General features: G+C 46.9%; 2 protein-coding genes across 4 annotated transcripts in view; one reads left to right on the top strand and one right to left on the bottom strand.

Moving 5' to 3' along the window:
- The window catches only part of LOC108033148 (frequenin-1), a 29,285-nt gene extending 11,798 nt beyond the window's left edge, over window positions 1-17,487 (top strand). For 2 of the 3 annotated variants that reach the window (XM_017107372.3, XM_017107373.3), the window contains exons 2-8: window positions 5,192-5,400; window positions 12,051-12,075; window positions 12,635-12,683; window positions 13,367-13,456; window positions 13,523-13,601; window positions 14,299-14,387; window positions 14,448-17,487. In XM_017107372.3, the coding sequence (XP_016962861.1) occupies window positions 5,337-5,400; window positions 12,051-12,075; window positions 12,635-12,683; window positions 13,367-13,456; window positions 13,523-13,601; window positions 14,299-14,387; window positions 14,448-14,618 (567 nt within the window). In that variant the 5' untranslated portion in view covers window positions 5,192-5,336 and the 3' untranslated portion in view covers window positions 14,619-17,487. Of the gene's footprint in view, window positions 1-5,191; window positions 5,401-12,050; window positions 12,076-12,634; window positions 12,684-13,366; window positions 13,457-13,522; window positions 13,602-14,298; window positions 14,388-14,447 lie in introns of those variants that run through there. The other variant, XM_044093203.2, reaches the window with a different exon arrangement.
- Window positions 17,488-17,580: 93 nt separating this feature from the next.
- On the bottom strand, window positions 17,581-18,348 carry LOC108033149 (enhancer of split mbeta protein). The gene is made up of 2 exons (XM_017107374.3): window positions 18,126-18,348; window positions 17,581-17,927 (listed from the first exon to the last, which is right to left on the bottom strand). Exons 1-2 carry the CDS (start codon window positions 18,291-18,293, stop codon window positions 17,646-17,648), a joined length of 450 nt encoding a protein of 149 aa, XP_016962863.1. The 5' UTR covers window positions 18,294-18,348; the 3' UTR covers window positions 17,581-17,645.
- Between the last annotated feature and the right edge of the window lie 3,639 nt (window positions 18,349-21,987).

The raw sequence follows: 21,987 nt of genomic DNA, 5'->3' as shown, positions 1-21,987 counted from the left end.
CTCTTCACCATGTCTAATATTTTTTTTGCTAGTTCCTCTTTGCTCTTTGCTGTCCAGTAGATGCTTCTTCCTTATCCCGCTGTTGCGCTTTGAGGCGCCAGACGACGTCAGCGTTTCGAGACCCCCGGTGCCCACGACCCTGCCCTCCCGCCGACCCCTTCGCACCTCGCCTGCCCCCGCCAGTTCGCGTGGCTTACGAAATTGAATGAAAATAATCAAATCAAAATGAAAGAGGTTATGTAAATTTCCCTCACGTGTGGGTGTATGCTGTTGGCTGGGCTGGCGTGTGTGCGGGCCTGCTTATATCCTATCCCGTTACGCTCCTTTCGACCTAAAGTAACTTTTATTACTAATTTCTAGCCCTGCTTTCTCCGCCGGCATTTGCATAATTCACGGGCCGAGTTAATAGCCAAACACATGAGACCCCGGCAGCTTTCGAGCTGTGGGGTGGTGCTGGAGGAGGGGTTGCCAGCTTATCTGCTGTAAATAGAGCAAGTTGGGGCGGGAGGGGCGGCTCTCAGGTAACCAAGGGTGCTGCCAAGGACATCAGACGCTGGCTGTGATAATGCCATTTGCTTATCGCAAAACCAGCTGACGAATCAGTCTCCAATCACGCACAAAGGACCGCAATCACTGGACACTTTTTGGAGCTCTCCCTGCCACACTTCGCAGTTTCCAACGCACCGAGAAACTTGTTAAGAACTGGCACAGCAAAGCTGCCAGAAAACTTTCCGCCCGAGACGTTGGCTGGCTGCCCAAAAATTGCAATTCCCGATTCGAAGGGGCCACCAGCTCCAGCCCTCCAGCTGGTGTGAATAATTGTTTGCTTAAAAATTCCATTAAAAGCCGAAATAAACCAAGACGTGTCTGCTGCTCCAAGGGGCAGGCGCCGCATTAAGGCATCCCGAGATGTGGTCTGCACGCTTTAATGAAGGGATTGCAGGCACTGTTTATGTGCCAATTTATTGGGCCAACTTATCGCCGTGTGCCGGAAAATTATGATTGGGCCCGGTTCGAGGCGAAAGTTTCGCAGCCACCACGAAATATGAGTATTCACTGGGGTATTCCTAAATTATGGGTTCCGAAATTCGCCTCCTGCTGCTGCTCCTCCTGCCCATCCAGGAGTTGGACCTGTTACCGGCCGGCTATTCAAGCCATTGACTAATTTACTTAGCCCAAGTTTGATCGAGTTTGAGTTTGGCCGCCCTGCCCGGGCAATTAAAGCTGCCAAGTTGGGACCGGACCGGAGCAACGCCTTTGTCTCCGTTCCACGGGCCCGAAGTTGGCGAAAATACCAAACAAATTAGCATTAGGAGTCGTTAGCCGAGCGGTGTCCTCAGCTGTCCTGGCCAACTTGTTTACAAGTCGTTTGGCAATTACTCAATTCAATGGCAGCGCCGATGGCCATTTTATATAATTCTCTCCAATGAGCTGGGGCCGACGCCGACTGAAAGTTGGGGAAATGCATTTACAGCTGGCCGGAAATCGCGTAAGGCCCCCGGACAGCCAGGTGGAGTTGGAGCCGGATTGGGCACGGGATGGGGATGGGGATGGGGATCACGAGCAGAGTCTGAGAGCCCGCGCACCATGACTGACACTGAGACAGGCAGAAGGCCACGGCGGAGGCGCCTTAAAGTATGCTCAATTTTCTTTCCTTTCAATTTCCGACTCTGACAGACACAGACATGGACACTGGAACTGGAAGGGAGCCGGCGGAGGGCGGCGAGGACGGGCGCGAGGACGAGACAGGCGCCCCAGGCAGTTGGCACAAACAACTTCCGAGGGCGGGGGAAATATGAGGCACTGGGGCGGGCACGGGCGAAGGGTCTTCGGGGCGGCAGACAACGGAGAATGGCAGGAACAGAGCAGCCTGGGACGGGCGAGGAGAAAGCCAGCCAGCCCGCCAGCCCGCCAGCCAGGACACTCAAAGGGACACGGCGTGGACTCGAATGTGGACGTGGCACTGGACACGTCGGTGGCCCTCTGTTCGTTAGCAGTTGCATCACCGTCAGTGCGACCCCTGCTCCCCGCACCCGGCCATCGCCTTGGCAACATTTGCCCTTTTCAGCCGGAATTGCTTCCTACTTTTGCGCCATGGCTCCGGGGACTGCCTAAAATGTCTCCCCGAATGATCTTCAACGGGGCGACGTCGGGGAGGAATCAATTTTCACAGCTCCTCATTGTGCCGTGGATTATTCATGTCCTGGCCTTTCATTTTATTATTATCTAATTCATTTCCCTCCTGTGAGGGATTTCTCTCTCGGAGCAATGAAATATGGCAAATATTTGTGTGTTGTTTGATAAATATTTGCTTAATTTTTTGTTGGAACTGCCACAAAGGTGATTAGGTTCAGTTTTATTCCTTTATTATATTTATTTTAATTTCAATCAGAACTGAAGACGCTTCCTCGTGTCTATTTCTATAGAAACTAATTCCTTAGCTTTAAGGCCATATCTTTACAAATATTTTTTAATCGCAGATAGTATAAGAGTCAAGACGGGTACGATTGGAAGAATACATCCCATACTTTTCATAGGAATGAGGACAATAATAGAACAAAATTCTACCTTCGTTGTCTTAGGAAACATTTTTTTCCAATCTACAGAATAGCTTTTTATAGGACTTTGAAATTAGATAGATTTTATATAGACGTCATGGCAACTACGTTACATAGTATTTATATAAAAATCTGCCACATATGCATGGTGCATAATGTTTTTTTTTAATATAAATATAATGTTAATTCTATGGTATGCTTTTAGCTGCAGTGTTTTTAGAGGTTGGCTTTCTTGTTGTGTATGTACTTTCGCATTTTGGTTAAATATTTGCTTTACTTCTGAACTTCTTTCCCTGGCTAATATGCAGTTTCCTTCGGCACATTCATCCATTCATTCCGATTCGTAGCCCCATTGTGCTGCATTTCCAGGCTGGATCTGCTCAATAATTTATAGGGTTCCGTTGCGGGCCCTGCTTCATTTTCCTCTCTGCCCGAGCCAGCAGTCCAGGGCGTCCTGCGTCCCGCTCCTGGTCCCCGCCCACTGCGCCCACTGTCAGCAGTTAACTTTGGCCACATCCGTCGAGAATTGTTGTCGTCGGCGTCGTTGTGGCCTGTCCACACGTTGACTGGGCTGGGAATCCAGCTGGAGCTGGAGGTTCCATCAAAAGTTGCCTCGCTGTCGTTGCCATTTTCTTCGCCAGCTTCCGCCGGGCCATCAAAATTTGTCCGCAACTCGTAAAACGAAATATGAAAATGGTCGGGCAGACGGACTGACGGACGGACGCAGGGACAGTCAGATCTTTTACGATTGCGTTATGCAAGTTTCTGTCTAATTTGTCATGATTTCTTCGAGGACTCTGCGCCTCTAATTACGTCCTCTGCTGTTGGGGGCCCATAAATTATTATTACGGCTCACACGTGAGGGGCTTCCGGGTTTGCGGGCTTGCCGGGCTTCGCCGGCCGCCTCCATTGTCAATTCAAAGTCAATTAAAGTCTCACGCAATTTGCTTGTCAAGTGGCAACAAAGAATTAAAAAAGTTTTCACTCCGCTCTCACCGGGGCGCCGAAAGGGAGTGGGAAAACTTGCCTTGGAAATTATTAAAATTTTAATTACGCAACTCCACGGGAAAAACTTGTAGACATCGCTGTGTCGTCGCCGCCATTGTCGTCATGGTTGACGTTACACAAAACTGCAAAAGGTAAAGCAAACAGGGGCTTACCGTGATTTCAGGGACGACAGTTGGAATACTCTGCAGTGCAGAGGGTGCCCTTTGTTTTTAAAGGAAAAAGACGAGCAGAACTACAAAACTCCAACTTCAAAAGTCTATATTATCTGTTCTGGTTTATGCACGCTAAAAATGTTAGTGATGTTTTATTGGTACATACACTACATAAATACAAATATAAAAATTCTAGAAAAACAAATTTAAATGTTAATGTTTAACGTTAATTTAAATAAATTGGCATCGCGGAAATGTTTATGGGAACGACTGAACTTGCGGAAGGATAATAGGAATTTAAACATATCCCCGATCGAATGTCATTTTACATAAATTGCGGACATTGCATTTCGTCTAGGAAACCATATTGCCAAAATGAAGTGCTATTTCGGTCTATGGAAATGAGGAATTTGGTTGAAATTGGCCGAAATTGTAGGCGAACCGTCCGATAAAGGCGGCCTATACCCGGCTGTAAGTTTCGGCTCAACTGAGTTTAGTTGAGTTGAATGACGCACTGACGGATGGGCGGATCGGGGGGTCGGGCAGTGGAGGACTTGGAGGACCTGGAGGACCTGAAGGACAGTTTGCCACCCCCTCATTGTGCTGCGGCTGCTGTTGTCGTTGCGGTTGTTCCTTGCCTTGTTTTCGGTGATGTTCGAGGTGGTTTTTGAGTCGTGGGTGGTGGGTGGTGGAGAGTGAGCTGTGGGTGGTCCTGCGCTAGTCCTGCTGGCCCACACAAAAAGCCAGCGTTGACGTGCTTAAATATCAAAGTACCCTTCGCCTGGGGGGCAACGGCTCATCAGGATGGCAGGTGCAGGCCCAGGCCCACACAGAGAAAAGAGTTTATAAGACGTTGTGATAATTTTGACGAAATTCAGTTGACATTCTTTGTTCTTACTCCCTGTTACCTCCCATTGCTCACAGATTATAAGAGTGTCGTCGTAAAGTATGTACCAGGTAGAGAACATTTTTTTAATATTTTGTAATCAAAACCGAAGTAATTGAAATCGGACCATTTCTTAACAAGTTATAGTCTAATTTAATCAAGATGTTATCACGGATACGCCACCAAGCCGATAGGCGGCGCCGTGGGCTAGGTGGCGCTACACGGTAGTTGTTCTAGTGAAAAAAGCAGACTTGCTGCAAGCATATCTCCATCCCGCTCACATACCCTTTAGTGAAGTAATCAGTATCTGATAGTCCAGCGACTATAGCGTTATCTCTCCTAAAAAAAGGAGATTTTTGACCATTTCAGTATCTCTCAAACATACAGAATACATTTAGGGGCTACTCAGATGTTTATTCTCTAGTTAGATTCTGTCATTCTTTAATGGTAAACATGATGCCTAATAAGTTACCCAATTTTTTCCCCTGTGCAGGCGATGAGCGCCGCTTTCGCATTGACAGTGTGCAGTTTTCGGGCACTCTGCCTAGGGATGACTATCTTTAATCTGCTGCCACTTGTATTTGCAGATCGAACTGAGGCCGATTCGGGATAAGACACGCTCCCCCAATTACCTGTCACTGACCCACTTGGCCAGTCAGCCAGCCAGCCAGCCGAGGAGGAGGAGGAGCAGCTCCGGCAGTACCGTCATCGCAAACAGGAGGAGCCTTCACCATGGGCAAGAAGAACTCGAAATTGAAGCAGGACACCATCGATCGGCTGACAACAGACACATACTGTGAGTACTGCCCCGCACCCTGTACATCTCCATCTGCCATATATCTCTGGCTGCGTATTCCGGCGACAAATCACGGAGCTCGGGTGCGGATGCGTTGGCAGCCTTGAACTCCCCGGAGTGAGTTACGAGCGGTCCGGTGGCGTTGCCTGAAAGCCTTTTTGGCAGCTCCTGTAATGTCCCCATGCCCCAGGCGCTACGGCCGTCATATATCAGTGGAAAAGTTCTCGCAGTGCTCGGGAAAAGCGCCATCCCTTTGAACTGCTCATTTTCCTCGCCGCTGGCCATTCATTATTCCTGGGATTTGGTCAGCAAATGCCATTCCACTTAGCTGTGGATGGCCAGCCAATCCTCGACGGTGGTTAAACGTGTTCCAGTTAGGGTTCCAGCCTATGATCACGCTTTGAAATCAGCGCCTAATAATTTATATCAGTTTTTGTTGGTTAACCAAATGCATTTTCCATGCCAATAGAATTTATGGCAGATGAATAAGGGAGCAATTTAGTATCCAGTAAAAGCTGCCAAGTGGCGGAAAGCACTTAAAGTGTTTCGATTGAGACAGTGCAATGGAGCTGTCGTTAAACATCACCAACTTCGAGGGTAGACCAAGCCCCAGCCCTGCGGTGTCGAACTGTGAACCTTCTAATTTGTTTAGCTGCCACAAATGCAGCAAAATTGCTCGGTGCCAGGCCGTATGGACGATGGTCGTCGAACACTCTTCGATTCCGCTGCCCTGGCGGGGCACGGCCCCCAAGGCTTGTGTTTCATTTAATTTTTTATGTAATTTCTCTTGGACATCCGCATGCGTGTGTGTGCGGCGTCCCACCGACGGACGGGGCGCACAGTTTTATATTTTCTAATAGTTGCACATGCCAGAGCGCCCTGGGGGGACGGCCATCGTGTGTGCGAGGGCTGTGTGTGCCGACTCCGAGCCAGCTCGTCCTGGAGTGGGTCCTGCATCGCAGGGTCCTCCACCGGAGGCTCCTCCACTGGCCCATTGCGTTTCGATTGCAGTTTAAGCGCCCGGCTGTGTGGGCTTTAAGAGTTTTCTTTTATTGTTTATTGCCTCGAGTGCCCCCATAAGTAGGCAATACTTTCGCCGCCCTTCTCTTGACCGCCCCTCCAAGTGCACTGGCATGTGTAAGTTTAAAGTAGGTGGCTTAAAGCCGCCTGTATGGGCTCTTGATACTGTTTGAAACTTTATTGAGCGGCTTAGCTGGCGGTCGGCGGTTAGATAAGGCCTTATTTCATGGCCATAAATTGGGGGCATTGCATCTGTCCAAAGAGAGTCGTTCGGCTATTAGTGGTTCATTATTGCGGTTTAAGTGTGCAAAATGTACGCACTGGTCAAACAATTATGCACCCAATTCATTAGCTTCAAATGTGACTAATGAGCTATTAGTACAATTTATTGGTTCAGCAGGTTGACTCTCTAAAATGCAAGCAGGATGCATTTACCATCTGCAGATTGTTTCAAAAACCATTGACTTAGTTTTGGCTTTACGAATTTCGTGCAATTCCTATTATACTTCGGACTCAGCTTTTATTGCTCGGCCATCAAAATCTTAATTGAAAGGGCTGAAAGCGATGGAAAACAAGGGGGAGCGTAGGGGAATGGGACTGGCAACCCAATAAGAACGCATTAGGGCGCAATAGCTCAGTGGATGGCGGGCGAAAGAATAGCAAGTGGAACTGTGTGCAACATTTGATTACTTTTCGCCGCCCCTTGGCTCACCACACGCCCGCACCCTCTTTTCACCCCTTCGGGAACCCTTCCTTACCCCTCCCCTAGCCCTTCCTTACCCTTTCTTGCCCCTTCCCACAGCATGCATGGCTTTCATGTCAATTTCTGTTTGTTTTACGCTTCGACAAACAGTCGCAGAATGGGGGGTTTCGGTATGCCGGGACTTGGGGCCAAATCGCTTATAAAACTAAAATGCACGACCCCTGCCGAGGGACGGAGGGACAGGGGCCGAGGAAGCCCAGCCCCCTTCGACACACTCCCGTGGCTTACGACACGCTGCAGCAATGTCATATTGCAATAGCATTCGGAACCGCATTCATTTGGCTTTGGCACATGCATTTCGCTATGCAAACAGACAGCGCAGTTGCTGTCGGGGATGGGGAAAAGCTGCCATGTCCTGCAACACCCCCTGCCAAAGCACTCCCCATCCCATCCGCCCTGATGGCTCCTCCCAGCTGATTTCGCACGCATTGGCTGGCACTCAAAATTCACTTCAATGTTGAAATTATTATTGCACTTGTTGTGTTCCCTGTTCTCCATCGCCCCTCTGGACGGGGTTCGACTGAGTGGGCGGCTGGTTAAGGGAGCACTCAGCTCGTCCTGACATTCTGTCGGGCATTTAGCAGTGGAAATCAAATGTGTACCAGCAACAAGCAAAGCAGAACAGAACACACTCGAGCAGCCGGCGCCCAGCAGGCTCGGCACTGGGGGAAAAACTCCTGCTAGAGGACCTGGGTCCCCTCATTTTGGGGACTCTGACTCTCTGACTAAGGTAGGAGTAAGCCCTTTAAGGATTTTTTGTTATTAGTTTTTTGTACTTTCTTTCTCTTAAGATGTTAGTGAAAGGTAATATCCTATCACTTTTTAATAAATATTGATCATAAACCTACCCAAAGTCCTTAGAGGCCAACAAAATTACTCAAAATGTAATAGATCTTTAAAATCATATTTGATTAACATAACACTGGCAATCAAAACATATTTGATTATATGACAGTTTTAAGAGATCACATGATATAATAGTGTTGAATATTCAAAAATCATACAATTAGTAAATAACATTTTGTTCTTTTACCTTTTACAAGCATATTGAAAACGTTTTTTGTCAGCTCCTTCGAGTGTAAGGAAAGAAATCAAAAGTCGATCGAAGGTTGAGCAGGAGGGCCGAGGCCTGGTCTCCATTTCGCGTTATGTCGGTTCTTGCAGTCCTGCCCCACTGTGCACACATGTTGTGTATAATTTGCTAATGGCGCCCTTTCACCCAACCACCCCGTCTAGGGTCCTGCACCCTTCGCCACCATTCCTCTGCATCGGGACCCCCGCCCTCTCGCATCAGTCGTCCATTCATCGACTCAGTTAGTCGGTTCAGCCGTGTCCTGTGCTGTGCTGTTCCATTCTGGCGCTGCCATTCCCTGGCTGCTGCTCGTTTATAGACGCAAATTGATAAAGCAACAAACAGAAAGCGATTCGCCGGGGAAACGGCGGGGCTGGGGCATATCGGACTGAGACCGGGCGCATTGCCATATAACGACATTAGAAAATTGCCAATCGATGGGAAATTATGATGTGCTTTGAGTCAACTCCAACTGGCAGCTACGTTTCAGTTTCAGCAAGGCAAGAACAATGGCGGGGAATCGCAGGCAAACTCAATCTCGGCAATGAATCGAATCAATGGAAACTGAACTGCTAATATGCCAAACGATAGGGTTTCATTGCAGCAGGCAATTAGAACAAAGGGGCAAACTCAATCAGTTGCGAACAGCAAGGGCTGCTGAAACAAGCTAACGATGCTTGAAGGCCTGGACGATTGGCTGGAAGTCACTTTGCTTTCGAAACCGCTTATAGAGGCACCCAAAAGTAGGCAACAGTATATGGAGGGGCTTGGCTACAGCATACTTTAAGGCACCTTTGTGAAACTCCAGTGGTTTCTGCGTTATGGCCTACTGTCTGATTAAATCTGATAGAACCAAATGATTCTTTAAAAATCCCCTTTAAAGCAAGTTAACGGAGGCGATTGCCTGGAAATCACTTTGATTTTGAAACCGCATATAAGAGCACCCAAAAGTAGACAACAATTTAGGAGGGCCTTGGTTTGCAGCATACTTTAAGACACCTTTGTGAAACCCCAGTGATTTCTGCGTTATGATATATGATGATAGAACCAAATGATTCTTTAAAAATCCATTTTGAAATAAGTTAAAGGCCTAGATAATTGACTGGAAACCATATTGCTTTTGAAACCGCTTAAAGGGGCACCCAAAAGTAGGCAATAATATATGGAGTGGCTTGGATTACAGTATACTTAAATACACCTTTGTGAAACCCCAGTGATTTCTGCGTTATGATATATGATGATAGAACCAAATGATTCTTTTAAAATCCTTTTTGAAATAAGTTAAAGGCCTAGATAATTGACTGGAAACCATATTGCTTTTGAAACCGCTTATTGGGGCACCCAAAAGTAGGCAATAATATATGGCGTGGCTTGGGTTACAGTATACTTTAATACACCTTTGTGAAACCCCAGTGATTTCTTATCTGATCTACCAGATACCCAAACGATTCTTTAAAAATCCCTAACCCTTTAAAGAACGCAGATTAAAGACTTTTAAAAATAGCCACAGCTTTGGGGATAGTTTTGCGCTGCGTAGCGGCCTCACGTATACATATGTGAAATTCATAGAATTAATTTTAGATATGATCATGATTAATTAGTGGGTGAATGCACCGGCATCTGGGCCACATTCCGAGAACCAATTTCAGATAGGATCTGCGTCGGGGCTAGTGGCTGGCTGCTCACCAGTTGCCAGGCCAATTTGTCTGTGCGCTGGGTGTGTATGACTATGACTACGACTATGACTATGACTATGAGCCTGGGACAATGGGGCCTGCGAATGGCGATGGTGATGGGGGTGGCAATGGGGGCGCAACCCCGCCCCAGGTGAGCGGTTGCGTTTCAGTTGCGTGCAAGGCCACCAAGGGGTTAACCGCAGACATGCGATGTGGCTGTGCTCAGGGTTAAGCCGAGCACGGCGAGGCGAGTTTGGCGGGTTTGGCGAGGTCACTTGTTGCCCCGCCTCGGAATAGCTGGGATCTAATCAAGTTTGGTAAATATTTGAGCCGAGCCGGGGACGACGCACATCCTGCGGAGCTGGCTGCAAGGCTGTCGAGTTGGTGGCCAAAAAGCACGCACACAGTCCTTGTGCCCGCGTGTGAGTGTGTACGGCCCGCATGCAGCTCGCAGCTCATTTAAAGTTCACTTCTCGTTTTCCCACTTTTCTTTTCCGCGGCCGGCAGCCAGGAAGGGGTGCAGGGGGTGGCTCTGCCAGCCATTCATTAATTAGCATGTGGCCACACCCAGCGGGAGGTCCTTGCTGTGTCGCCACCCCTCGGCCCGAGTGTGTGTGTGTGAAAAGTTGAAATTAAATCAGTTTAAAAATTAAATTAAGCAAATACAAAAAGGCCAAACTAGCGGCATTTTTGGCCCTTTTTGTGCGGCTTGGGAAAAACGAGAGAGATTGAATAAACGCTGCGGGCCACAAACAGCTTGCTGCAAAGAGCGCCGCCCTGTGCAAATAAGCATTTAAATCGAAATATTTCTGCCAGTCCCGGCAGTCCCGTTCGTCCTGTTCGTCCTGCCCGTCCTGGCGAGGAGGACTATGTACTAATTTGCTTTACAGCTGCCGGCGCAACACAAACACCAGCGCGCCGCCACCGCCATCGCCGTCAGCCGGCGATATGTATTATTCATGTAGCCGCAGTAAAAGTCGTCGGCCGACATCGACAGCGACAAGGATAACGCTCCTCGGAGCTTACTTAGCCGACGCGCTGGCGTGCGCAGAGTTTTAACAAGCCTGCGGGGCAATCTGTGGGCTACTCGGATACACACGTATCTAGATGTGCGCTCACTGTGTGTGGCGAATGTGATGGGCATAGGCTGCGGCCGCTGTCAATTGCGTGCAGCAGCTGAAGTTGAATTTGGCGCCCAGCGCGTGCCCATATCCGGGCGGAAAAAAGGTCTGCCCCTTTGCAGGGTCGGGTCGCAGGCACTGGCCAGCCCAGCCCCTGCATCTCCATCATCATCAGCCCGGTGCCGTTTTGTTTTTCATTTTCAAAGTGCTTTCGGCCCACCTCTCCGCCTACTGGCCAAGCACGTGCCCGAAAGTTTAGCATAATTATGCGGTGCACGGGAATACACGGCTGAGCGGGCAGACCTATACACAGTTCTGATAATTGAAACAGCAAATGTGCCCGGTATTGAGCTCCACTTGATATAATTTTCAAACTGTGGATCCCCCGAACTCCCCACTTGCTGCGCGCAGTACGAGATACATTTCGAAATAGCTCCGTGTGACGCGGCCCGTTCATTTCCCGCCGTGTAAAGGTAACCCTGAAAGGCCGTAATTAATTAAATGATTTATTAAATGAGTTGTGCACTCACCGTGGCTGATGCACTATCGCCGCTCGTAAATTGCGCCTGCTTATCACTCATACGCAGCGTGGCGCGGGCAGCAGCATCAGCAAGGCTCAGATACACAGATACAGATACGGGTGCGGGTGCGGGTGCGGATGTGGGGGCAGGCGGACGTGTCCGCTAAGCCTGTCAAGTGAACGCCATCAATCTCCGAGGGCAGTCTAGCCTTAGAGCAACCTAAGCCGCCATAACTCAGCGGCTCAGCAAAGGCACTTGAGTGCTGGATAAGAGGGATGCCTCGGGATGGTGTGGGCTTGAGAGGGCGATGGGGTATTGATAGGGGGGCGTGGGGCCGATGTTGATATTAAGAGTGATAGCCTCGGGACCCTTGAGGCGCAACTAAGTGCGGCCGCTTAGCCCGCTGCTTTATTGCTCGCTCTGCAATTGCTCGACTAATCTGAAACTCTTCCTTTCTCCCTTTCCCTCTCGTTGCAGTCACTGAAAAGGAAATTCGTCAATGGTAAGCGTGTTCATGGATTTTCCACACCAACAGCCCCCTCGACTCCCCGTTCCCTGTTTTATTTTTTGTTGGGCGATTTTCCCCTTTGTGCACGGGCATTTTCGATGTCTCCCCCGATTCGATTACGCGCCCAGGACTTAAATGCCCCACTTTGCGATGCGTTTGTGCATCGGCCGTAATTAATGGTGGAATGGCAGCAAATTTGATCTTGCTGTCTGCGGTTGCACTGGGAAAATGGGAAAAGCTGAAATTAATGGCCGCACGGAATAAAATGTAAATAGCATTTTAAATGCAAAGCGTGCGTGCGCGCGGGCGAGTTTTCCCGGAGGTACACATTTTCCCGGACCAATATTTACCTTTCATTTGTTGTGCGCCGCCACAATTATTGGTTTTTAATTTAATTTTTGATCTATATTATTTCTGGCCGCCCTCTGTCCTCTCTCTCCCCTGCTAATCTATTTATCTCGCCCCGTCTCTCTGTACACCCGCTGTCTCTTCCTGTGAACTCTGTGCGCTATGCTATCCGCTATCCCGACCTCTGACCTCTGACACACCGAAGGCACAAGGGCTTTCTCAAAGACTGTCCGAACGGCTTGCTGACCGAACAAGTGAGTACCCCGCTACACCCCGGACCCCCGACCATCACCAGCATTTAGCGTCATCCCCCGGCCTTCATCATAACCGACCGCAAACGGAATCCTCTTATCTCGGGTCATCCCCGGCAACGGCACATACGTATATGCATTTCACACACATTTATATTTAAGCCACACACCGCCCGAAATCCTGAAATGCGGTTTGTCCCTATTTCCAACGCTCGGTGCTCTGTGGCTGACTTTTGCGGCATGAATAAAATAAATACAAGTTGCAGCACACACGCGTGTGCCGGACGTCGGAGCGGGGCAATCCGTTCATTGATTTGACATTTTCAAGCATTTCGATTCACAGCTGCAGCGCCAGCAAACAAGCTGCACTCCCGTCCCGCGGAGCAGTTGCAGCATAAATTTCCGTTTGCCGAGCTCACACCTACATATCGCATTCCGCAGCACCACCCACGGCCAGCCGAGCCGAGCCACCACACCGCCCACCCATGCGTGGCAGTCGTTTATTTCACTTAGCCGGAGAATTCCGAAATTTCACTCTAATGCTATTTTATGTGTCCAGTTCCGACTTGCTTACTCAACTCCGCCGAACCCCAGTCGCCGGCAATGCAAACACTTACTTGTCTAACCGCTCTCCTCTGCCATCTCCCCTCTCTGTCTGTTTCTCGTGCCTCCCGCTCTCCCCGCAGGGCTTCATCAAAATCTATAAGCAATTCTTCCCCGACGGGGACCCCAGCAAGTTCGCCTCCCTGGTCTTCCGAGTCTTCGACGAGAATAATGTGAGTACGGTGACAGGGCGACGTTCGATTGTGTATCTTATCTGTTGTATCTCCGCGAACCTGCAGGATGGCGCCATCGAGTTCGAGGAGTTTATCCGGGCCTTGTCCATAACATCGCGCGGCAATCTGGACGAGAAGTTGCACTGTAAGTTGGTGACTTAGTATGGCTTAGTTGCACTATTAATATTTCATAGTTGTATTATAAAGCGGGTTGGGTGCTTATATACGTACGATGGTCGCAATAAATGTTTCTGGCCTAATTATTAAAATGCGAATATATATCATGAGAAATGGTTAACTCTTCTTTTAATATTCTCCAACAAGAGTTATACACTATTGCATGCGCTCAAACCAAAACAAGGCGCTGGCTTGAGCTGATGTAAGAGCTCGGATTGTCATGGTACACAATGATCCGGCCTCTTTTGTTCGTTTTTTTGGATTTTTCGAAGACTTCAGGCCAACAAATTCCAATGTACCACTTCAAATGTACCATCTCACGTTGCTCAAGCGGAAAAGCCAACACATGACCAGGAGACCATTTGGTTCCAAGTGCTTCTTCCACAAACAACTTTTGTTCGATTTGGCTCAATTCCGAAGACTCACACTGTCGATAAATGCTTTGTTTATGGCTTATAAGCATAGATCCATAGATTACCTGTGAAATAGCAATTGGTCCTATTATGTCTAGGAGTTACTAGGCCAGAAACTTAAAAAGCAGCTACGTATCATAAGTTCTTTGTTTTATTATTCCAGCTTATGTAAGGGGACGACATTTATGAGATATGATCCGCCTGGGCCAGAAGCAATCAATCACTAATATCCCTTGTTCAACATTTCCACAGGGGCCTTCCGATTGTACGATGTGGACAACGATGGCTACATAACCCGCGAGGAGATGTACAACATAGTGGACGCCATCTACCAGATGGTAGTAAGTATCGCTGCACTATGTCAGTTGTCCTTGTCAGCTACAGTAGACTCTCGCTTGCAGGGCCAGCAGCAGCAGCAGACGGAGGACGAGAACACGCCGCAGAAGCGAGTGGACAAGATCTTTGACCAGATGGACAAGAACCACGACGACCGCCTGACGCTCGAGGAGTTCCGCGAGGGCAGTAAAGCTGATCCACGTATAGTGCAGGCGTTAAGTTTAGGTGGTGATTAACCGCGGGACCTGTAGTCGCGCGGAGGAGGGGCGGGGAGGGAGCGATAGTGACGGTGATAGGAGACAGCGAATCGGCGATCCGAAGGGTCAAAGGTCGCCCCACACTCACGCCCCACCAGCACGCCCACACACCCGCGTCCCACATGCCATTTGACCTTTTGGGCGGCACTTCGTCGGCCCCCAGCCTCCCGCTCGCCCCACACACGCACACACACAACAAATGAAAATTAGCCCCTTGAAAACTCGTCTTAAGTGAAATTCCAAGTAATAGCAAATTATTTACGCATATGCATATACATAAACTTTCAATTAACAACAGCCAAGCCGCATAGAGCTAAAACAAAACAAAAGTGGTTCAAGAATTCGCAAGCTAAATGGAAACAAAAGAACACCAATTTAAGTCAAAGAAACGCTTTTTTAACAAAATATTGAATATATATTTATGTGTGTGCAGCCGGTATGGATACAAATAGGGATTAAATAAAAGAAACCTACTTAAACTAACTATTAGGCACTTGCTCCGTAATGATCTAAGGCATTTTTATTGAAATGCTTGCCAAGCAAACGATAAATTCAAATTGACATCTATTGATAAGTACCACCAGCCAAGCGACAGCGATAGCCAATTAATTAGGCCAGCGAATAGCTGGAACTTTTGCGAAAACCAAAAATCAGAGCCACGTGAGGCCGCATCTTATCTACCCAAATACGGATAACACACAGAGCAGCGCCCACTAAGCTGGTACTTATACTCAAACACACATATATACGGATACTTATCCGATAACAATTCGCTATTGGCTTAGACGCCCCGTCGATCGTTTCCTTTGCCGGGCCAGCTGTTCAAACTGTTGATAATCGAACGTGTTGATAATCGAAATAAAGCTTAAAGTACGCCAAGGACTCCGCACACCGACACACAGACCTATTTACGCCTAGCTAATCAGATAACCCAGACAGCCCTCTTACTAGAAATCCTCCTAGGAAGGGGCCCAAAGTTTGGACACACCTGCATGTGGATAACCTATCGATAGCCAGCATGCGGCTCGAGGGCTCCTCTGGGCTCCTCCGACTCTCCAGTCTCCGGTCGCCAGTCTGCATCCCTCACTCGCCCTCATTGAGCTTGACAATCAACCTGATTTTGCCGAGGCCATGCAATGGCCCACCTCACCCGTCACCCAAGATTAGTCACGCGAAGGAGCAGAGGAGCCCACTCTTAGAAGAATCCTTGGTAGAACTCTAACCCCTTTCTATGTGTTTGTTGTGCATGCCTTATCAGAGCAATGATAATATCAAACCGTGTGCTTCTACTCGTATTTGTACTTGTTTTACACCTCACCAGAGCTTGAAAGTATATCGTGGGGGGAAACCCCCAATGCCTTACCAGAAACTACAACTGTCGCCCCTCATGGACTCACTCTCTATCTCCCTCTATCGCTCCATCTCTCTCTGATACACACTCATGTTTTCCTTGGTTCTCTTTCGTTCGATGAGCGCTTCTTCTTCTATTTCGAAGAAGAGCCATCCAATCACCATGCTAAAATAATTTCTATATTTTATATGTGGTTCAGCTTTAGACCGTAAACGAAACTTATTGTAAAGATACTTTCTCCGTAGCCACTTAGCCGAACACGTCTATAAGGACCCACATCCAACGGTCCCTGTCTATCCCATCCACCACCCCATCGCCCTCATGAGCATTGTTCCCCGCGTAGTGTTGCCCTGTAGAAAACTCCCTCTGCTTCCCGCTTAGGAGTCCAAGATTTCCAAATTCGATATGCTAACTGAAGACTTCTGCTTGTCGCTGAGGTTTCAGATTGGATCGGCCCTAGAAAAGCTTGTTTCATCCTCTCCGACACCCTTGCTCCGATCCCGAATCCGATTCCGAGGTTTCCACCATATTTTTTGATTGCCCAGCACCCGATACATATTTATAGTTGTACACTCGTATTTAAATATACTAGATAATGGCCAAATAAATTGATATACACACTTATACATATAGGGAGAGAAATATATATAAATATATATATACACACACAGATATTGATAATTATATATACATCTATTATTATATAGAAGTCCCCTTTGTATTTTACTTGTGCAATTTGCAAATTGTTTTTGCATAGATTTATTGTTGGTAACGATTTGAATTTAAGAGACACCCACACACACTGCACAAGTTTGCATGCCTTCCTGTCCTCGAAAAAACAAAAATGGGAAATTAAATCAAGCGGAGCTGAGAAGATATCGATATCTATATATACGAACTACGATATACCTATACATATGTGCAACAGATACAAATCAACAGGTCGATGAAAAACCAAAGTAAAACCAACTGCAGCAACAATCAATTTTCGCGCTTCTTACACTCGAACTCTAAGTTATTGTGAGCTACATACTCGTATATTGTACATACAGCGGCGGAAGGCTTGAGAACCCCGACAAAATCCAAACTAGGCCGTAAGAAAGTGCCATACCACGGCCAGGCACTCACACGTATTGCTATAAAGCCAATAGAAGGCTTAAAGATAATCTCAAAACACCTTTGTCGACTACTCTATGGATATGTATTTTTTTGGGTATCTAGTAAGCTACTACATTGTTAACGTTAACGATACTGGAAACAGTGAAACCTTACTTTGTGTGCATTATATTCAACATAAGCAATACTTAATTTAGCATTCGGATGCATTAAGCAATGTTTATTAACACTTAAATCGATTCTTAACAAATAAATAAACCCCAAGCGGCAACTCATTCTCACTACCCACTCTACACTCCACATTCTACACAGACACATAACTAACAAGTTTTTGGAATTATTGCGAAAAGAAAAAGAACAACTAAAAGCAGAAGAACTCGATTTTGCAGTTTTATTTTAGGGTTGAGAGTGGAGAACTTGACTTACAGAGCTACTTGCTTAACTAAATACTACATAACCCTAACTAGCCCACAGCAGTGGTGTGGCTGGTCCATTGCGAAATGGTGAGGTAAGGACTTCTGCGCGAACGACCCGCGGGGCTACCAAGGCCTCCAGTACAGTGTCTCGAAGGGCACGAGCTGCTCCATCTCCTCAACGAACTTGGCGTTGAGCCGGCAGTTGTTGCGCTGCAGGAAGCGGGACACCTCCAGGGCGCACTGTCGGAAGCCGCTCCAGTACCGCTCCGCGGAAACTTGCTCGTGCAGAGGCTCAGAGGCGGAAGGCGTAGTGGGCGTGGCCGCAGAACGGCGCTGCCTGTGCAGGTGGTGAACGGTCAGCTCCAGGATGTCAGCCTTCTCCAATTTGGCCATAGCCTCAGCCTCCTAAGGTATACAAAGTAACACTTTAATTTGAAGTACAATAGATATTGACATATTTTAACTTCTAAGAGTTACAGGTTTCGTTATCAGGTCACCAAAAATAACTCATCCAAAATTGTGTGTACAGACGTTCAGGATCGCTTCGAGAAGCTTTGGTCAAGCTAAAATGTGCGGGACACGGAGCTTTCTAACACCGCTCACCATGTGGATCACCTCCTGGAGCAGGTTCTTCAGATCCTCCACGCAGCGGTTGATGCGAGCCCTTCGCTTCCGCTCCAGCAGTGGCTTCATCACCTTGCGATACTGCTGAGTCCTGGACATGGCCCCTCCCTTTAATCCAGGACACGCCTGCTCCTTGAGACTCGACATCGTAAGCCTGGCCCAGCTCCTCCTCCGGGTCTTGAGCGACTGAATGGCTCTGCGAATTCGAGCAGCAGCGCCAGTTTGAATATGCCCTCGGGAGAAGAGTTCTGGGTATATTGGTTTCACCAAATCTATGATTTACTGGAAGTGACTTAAGTAGAGAAAAACGATTTTTTGTTACGGATGCAGAAATCTATACTGTACAGTCAAAGAAAAGCTTATTTTAATATATCAATTCTAAAATTTTTAATTAATTAATTAAATAAATTGCCGGCGATAAGATGAGTATTAAATAAATGCAAAATACATAAATACATATTAACTGGTATAAAAATTATACCGCAAATCTAAATTCTAAACTGACTAATAAACAAATGAAAATGTAATGTGTAGACATTCTATTATTTAGTTTTGAAACAGTATCTGAATTTTAAAACAACCTCTTGTATCTTTTTAATACAACCTGTATAAAATCTTACGCTTCTTTGTGGCGCAAGCATACGATATAGAGCTACCTATAGGTGCGCTAGTGATTTCATGGAACCATATCTCCATCCCTCTCGCACTCCTTTTATCTGAGTAACGGGTATCTAATAGTCGTTGCAATCGACTGTAGCGTTTTCCCTTGTTTTGATTTAGTAAGTCAGCCTTATGAACATAATTTTGGGAACTCAAAAATTCTTTACCCATTTTTTAGATTAGTGACAAGTCACTGTTATTGCATTTTCATTTCCCCAGTTCGCAATATGCCTGTAAATGTAGTTTAATGTAGTTCGATTGTCAACGTTTTGTTGTATGTTGCATTTCTCCAGTTCGAAATATGCATTGATTAGCAAAACGTCTAAAAAATACTGCGAGGTATTTGATAGTCGTCATGCAGTTACTTGCATTTTTGCATTACCCATCTCCGATTTCCGTCAGCTTCTGCAATCAAAGCAGCGACGAGGCGCATGATCCAACGTCTGCAGATGCGTGCTTCATTGAGGAAAAAGTGTCGATAGCTAAATTTGTCGCCAACTTTTGATTACTTAAGCGGGAGGGAGTTGAAATGTATTAGTCGAAAACGGTTTGATTTTTGTATGCCACCAATACGTTACGCTTAAAAAATTTGGTTTATGAGTTTTAAAGTCCGGTTTTAATGAAAAAAATACTTATATAGAATATCTGAATTTAAGCAAATTTAAAATGAATTTTTTATCTTGCGGTCTTAAACAAAATTAATACAGATTCTTTTCATTTCGATTTATTTCACACAAGCTATTGGTTGATTGATGACACATTTATAATCGTCATATCATGCGGCATAAATTATCATTCAGGGTTTTTTAAATCTTTTGAATTTTGTTTTCCTTGCATTTGACGATAATACAACTTGAGTTGGGGACGAAGATGAGAAGAATGTGGTTCTGGGGTTTCTGTTTATTTGGCTTTTCTGCGGTGGCTTCCGCGCCAGCTGAAGTATCTCGATTGCTGCCGATCGCCCTGTTTATGTTGATCTTTCTGCGGGCCTGGGCTTTTCAAATGGCCTTTTGAGATTGCGGCAAGCGCGGGTTTCCCACGCTCGAATCTCACTTACCATGGTGCACGCGAGTGCGGCAAGCTGCTGAGGCAAGCTATTAAACGCCACACATGACAGTGGGGACAGTGGGGATCGACACATGTTGGGGGCTTCTGTGTGCCAGAGAACTTTGGTCCGATCCCCAGATCATCTCGTAGATGTCGCTGCTCCCTCTGTCTGCTCTGCTCGTGCGCAAATTCGTATGTTGCCTTTACCCTGCCCAGAAGGTATAAAAACTTGGGCTTCGAAACGGTGTTATAGAACTGATTTTCTTAATATCTAACCAAATCAGTATTACAAATAACACAATTTAAAGCATTGCTAATGAAACGTATATCATGTCAGGTGTAAAGATACCTATAAATCCAAAGAAAGTTTTAGAGTTTAAAAGTGTGAAACCCCAAAAACTATCTTCTCAAGTTTCCCAATACGAGAAAAAACAAGATATTAGCTGTATAATAGTAATTCACCTGACATCTTGCTCTGATCTCGGCTATTAAAGACATCAAAGTTCGTGTTTTGATCTCGCCTGATCTTCAAGAACCTGGGGATTACTGGCGAGTCCCTAGCCCACCAAGTGGGCCTAGTGTAGATTCACCACGTCCTCACTCAACACACGCAGCTCATTAACAGCCGCGCTGACAACTTGTCAGGGCTTCCCCCTGGAAGGCCTCCCTTCTGCGCAGCCCTCCTCCCCCGAAGTTTTCACTGGGAGCGTGGGAAATTGTGCGTGGTAGTGGGACGTCGGGCGGTGGAAATTGGCGCGCTCTTCGGGGGGCCCACTGCGTGACATTGACAACTCTTCAGCTTTTCGCGCCCAACGACGCGTTGGGCGTTCAACAGGGCATCAGTGGGTCACACGGATCACAAATCAGATTCCAGACTCCGAAATCAGGCACGTAGCTTTCGTGGATCCCCATTGACTTCGATTCGAGAGTGGCGGAAGTCCAGAAATAAACGCCTATCTCATAAATTATGGATCGTATCGAGTATCGATTAGCCCGGGACAATCGGTGGGATAGGGAGACATATTTTTATTACCCTCTCAGGGACCTGCACTTGTTGGGTTCGCTTCGTTTCGGTCGCCCTGCCCTTCGGTTTCGCTTCCTCGAATAGAGTCCCCAGAAGATCCCTCTACCGTTCTGCCCTGGGCATGTATTCCCCCAACCGACCGAAATTGTGGGAAATGTTTTCCCAGGCCAACAGCTAATTGTCACTCTAAGGGCTGTCCCCGGAGCCCAGACGACAGATAAGGAGGCAAGTGAAGCCAAGCGATCTGAGTCAAGTGAAGGGCTTCAATTTCTCCCCGAGTGAAGTATCGAAATTACATTTGTAACAGACGTTTTGGTCCACATTCCCCGGCTAATGGGGCCTACAAACATGTAGACATTCCTGTATGAAACCCAAGATCAGACACACTTAGTAGAGGCTACAGGGGAAGTCGCACACGCGCAAATCAGGCGCTTGGATAGGGATCTTAAAAGCACAGTGGGACGAACACTTAACTTAGGAAAACAGAAAAAGTTATTGATAACCCATAATTCATGGAACTCAACCCGGATACCGTCGGAACCATTGTTTTTTTAGGCCCAGTATTCATTGTAAGTTGTATTGTAGTACTTTTAAATTCAATAGTATTTTATTTATTTTTATCTATTACTGCGCCTCTGCGATGGCCACATGCTTTTATTTCATGATTTGAGTCGATTCGTGCTTTCCTCAAAGCGCGTGACATGGTGACAATTTAACTCTGGTCACTCTATATAATTATTGCAGTTGCCAGATCGATAGAAATACATGAAAACATCATACTTTTAACAAATGACGTTTTCTTTCACTAAAAATATGTAATACTCGTTTGGATACACTTTTTCTTGCATACATGCAGCTTTATAGCGTGCAAATGGAATAAAATAATTGGTGTCAACTTTTTATCATCCGTCCGTCTTCTCTGTCAGCCAAATTGTATACGCCTTTTAAATATCATGAAATCCATAGCATAAACATAAGAGAACAACATTTTAGGGACCCCTAAAATCTCGATTGGCTTTTCAACAGAACTAGGCCCACTGTGCGCCTATCACTGCGACAATCAGGCATTACTTTTCCCTAGCGGCGGATCTAATTCCACGGACAATGGGC

This window comes from Drosophila biarmipes, chromosome X, assembly GCF_025231255.1.
Source record: "Drosophila biarmipes strain raj3 chromosome X, RU_DBia_V1.1, whole genome shotgun sequence".
Taxonomy (NCBI): domain Eukaryota; kingdom Metazoa; phylum Arthropoda; class Insecta; order Diptera; family Drosophilidae; genus Drosophila; species Drosophila biarmipes.
This window is presented reverse-complemented; position numbering and strand designations above follow the sequence as displayed.

Excerpts from the sequence above, each read along its gene's own strand:
- LOC108033149 (XM_017107374.3), bottom strand. The coding sequence starts at position 18,293 with ATGTCGAGTCTCAAGGAGCAGGCGTGTCCTGGATTAAAGGGAGGGGCC. Across the intron at positions 17,928-18,125 it reads TCCAGGAGGTGATCCACATG|GAGGCTGAGGCTATGGCCAA; the intron begins GTGAGCGGTGTT and ends TGTATACCTTAG.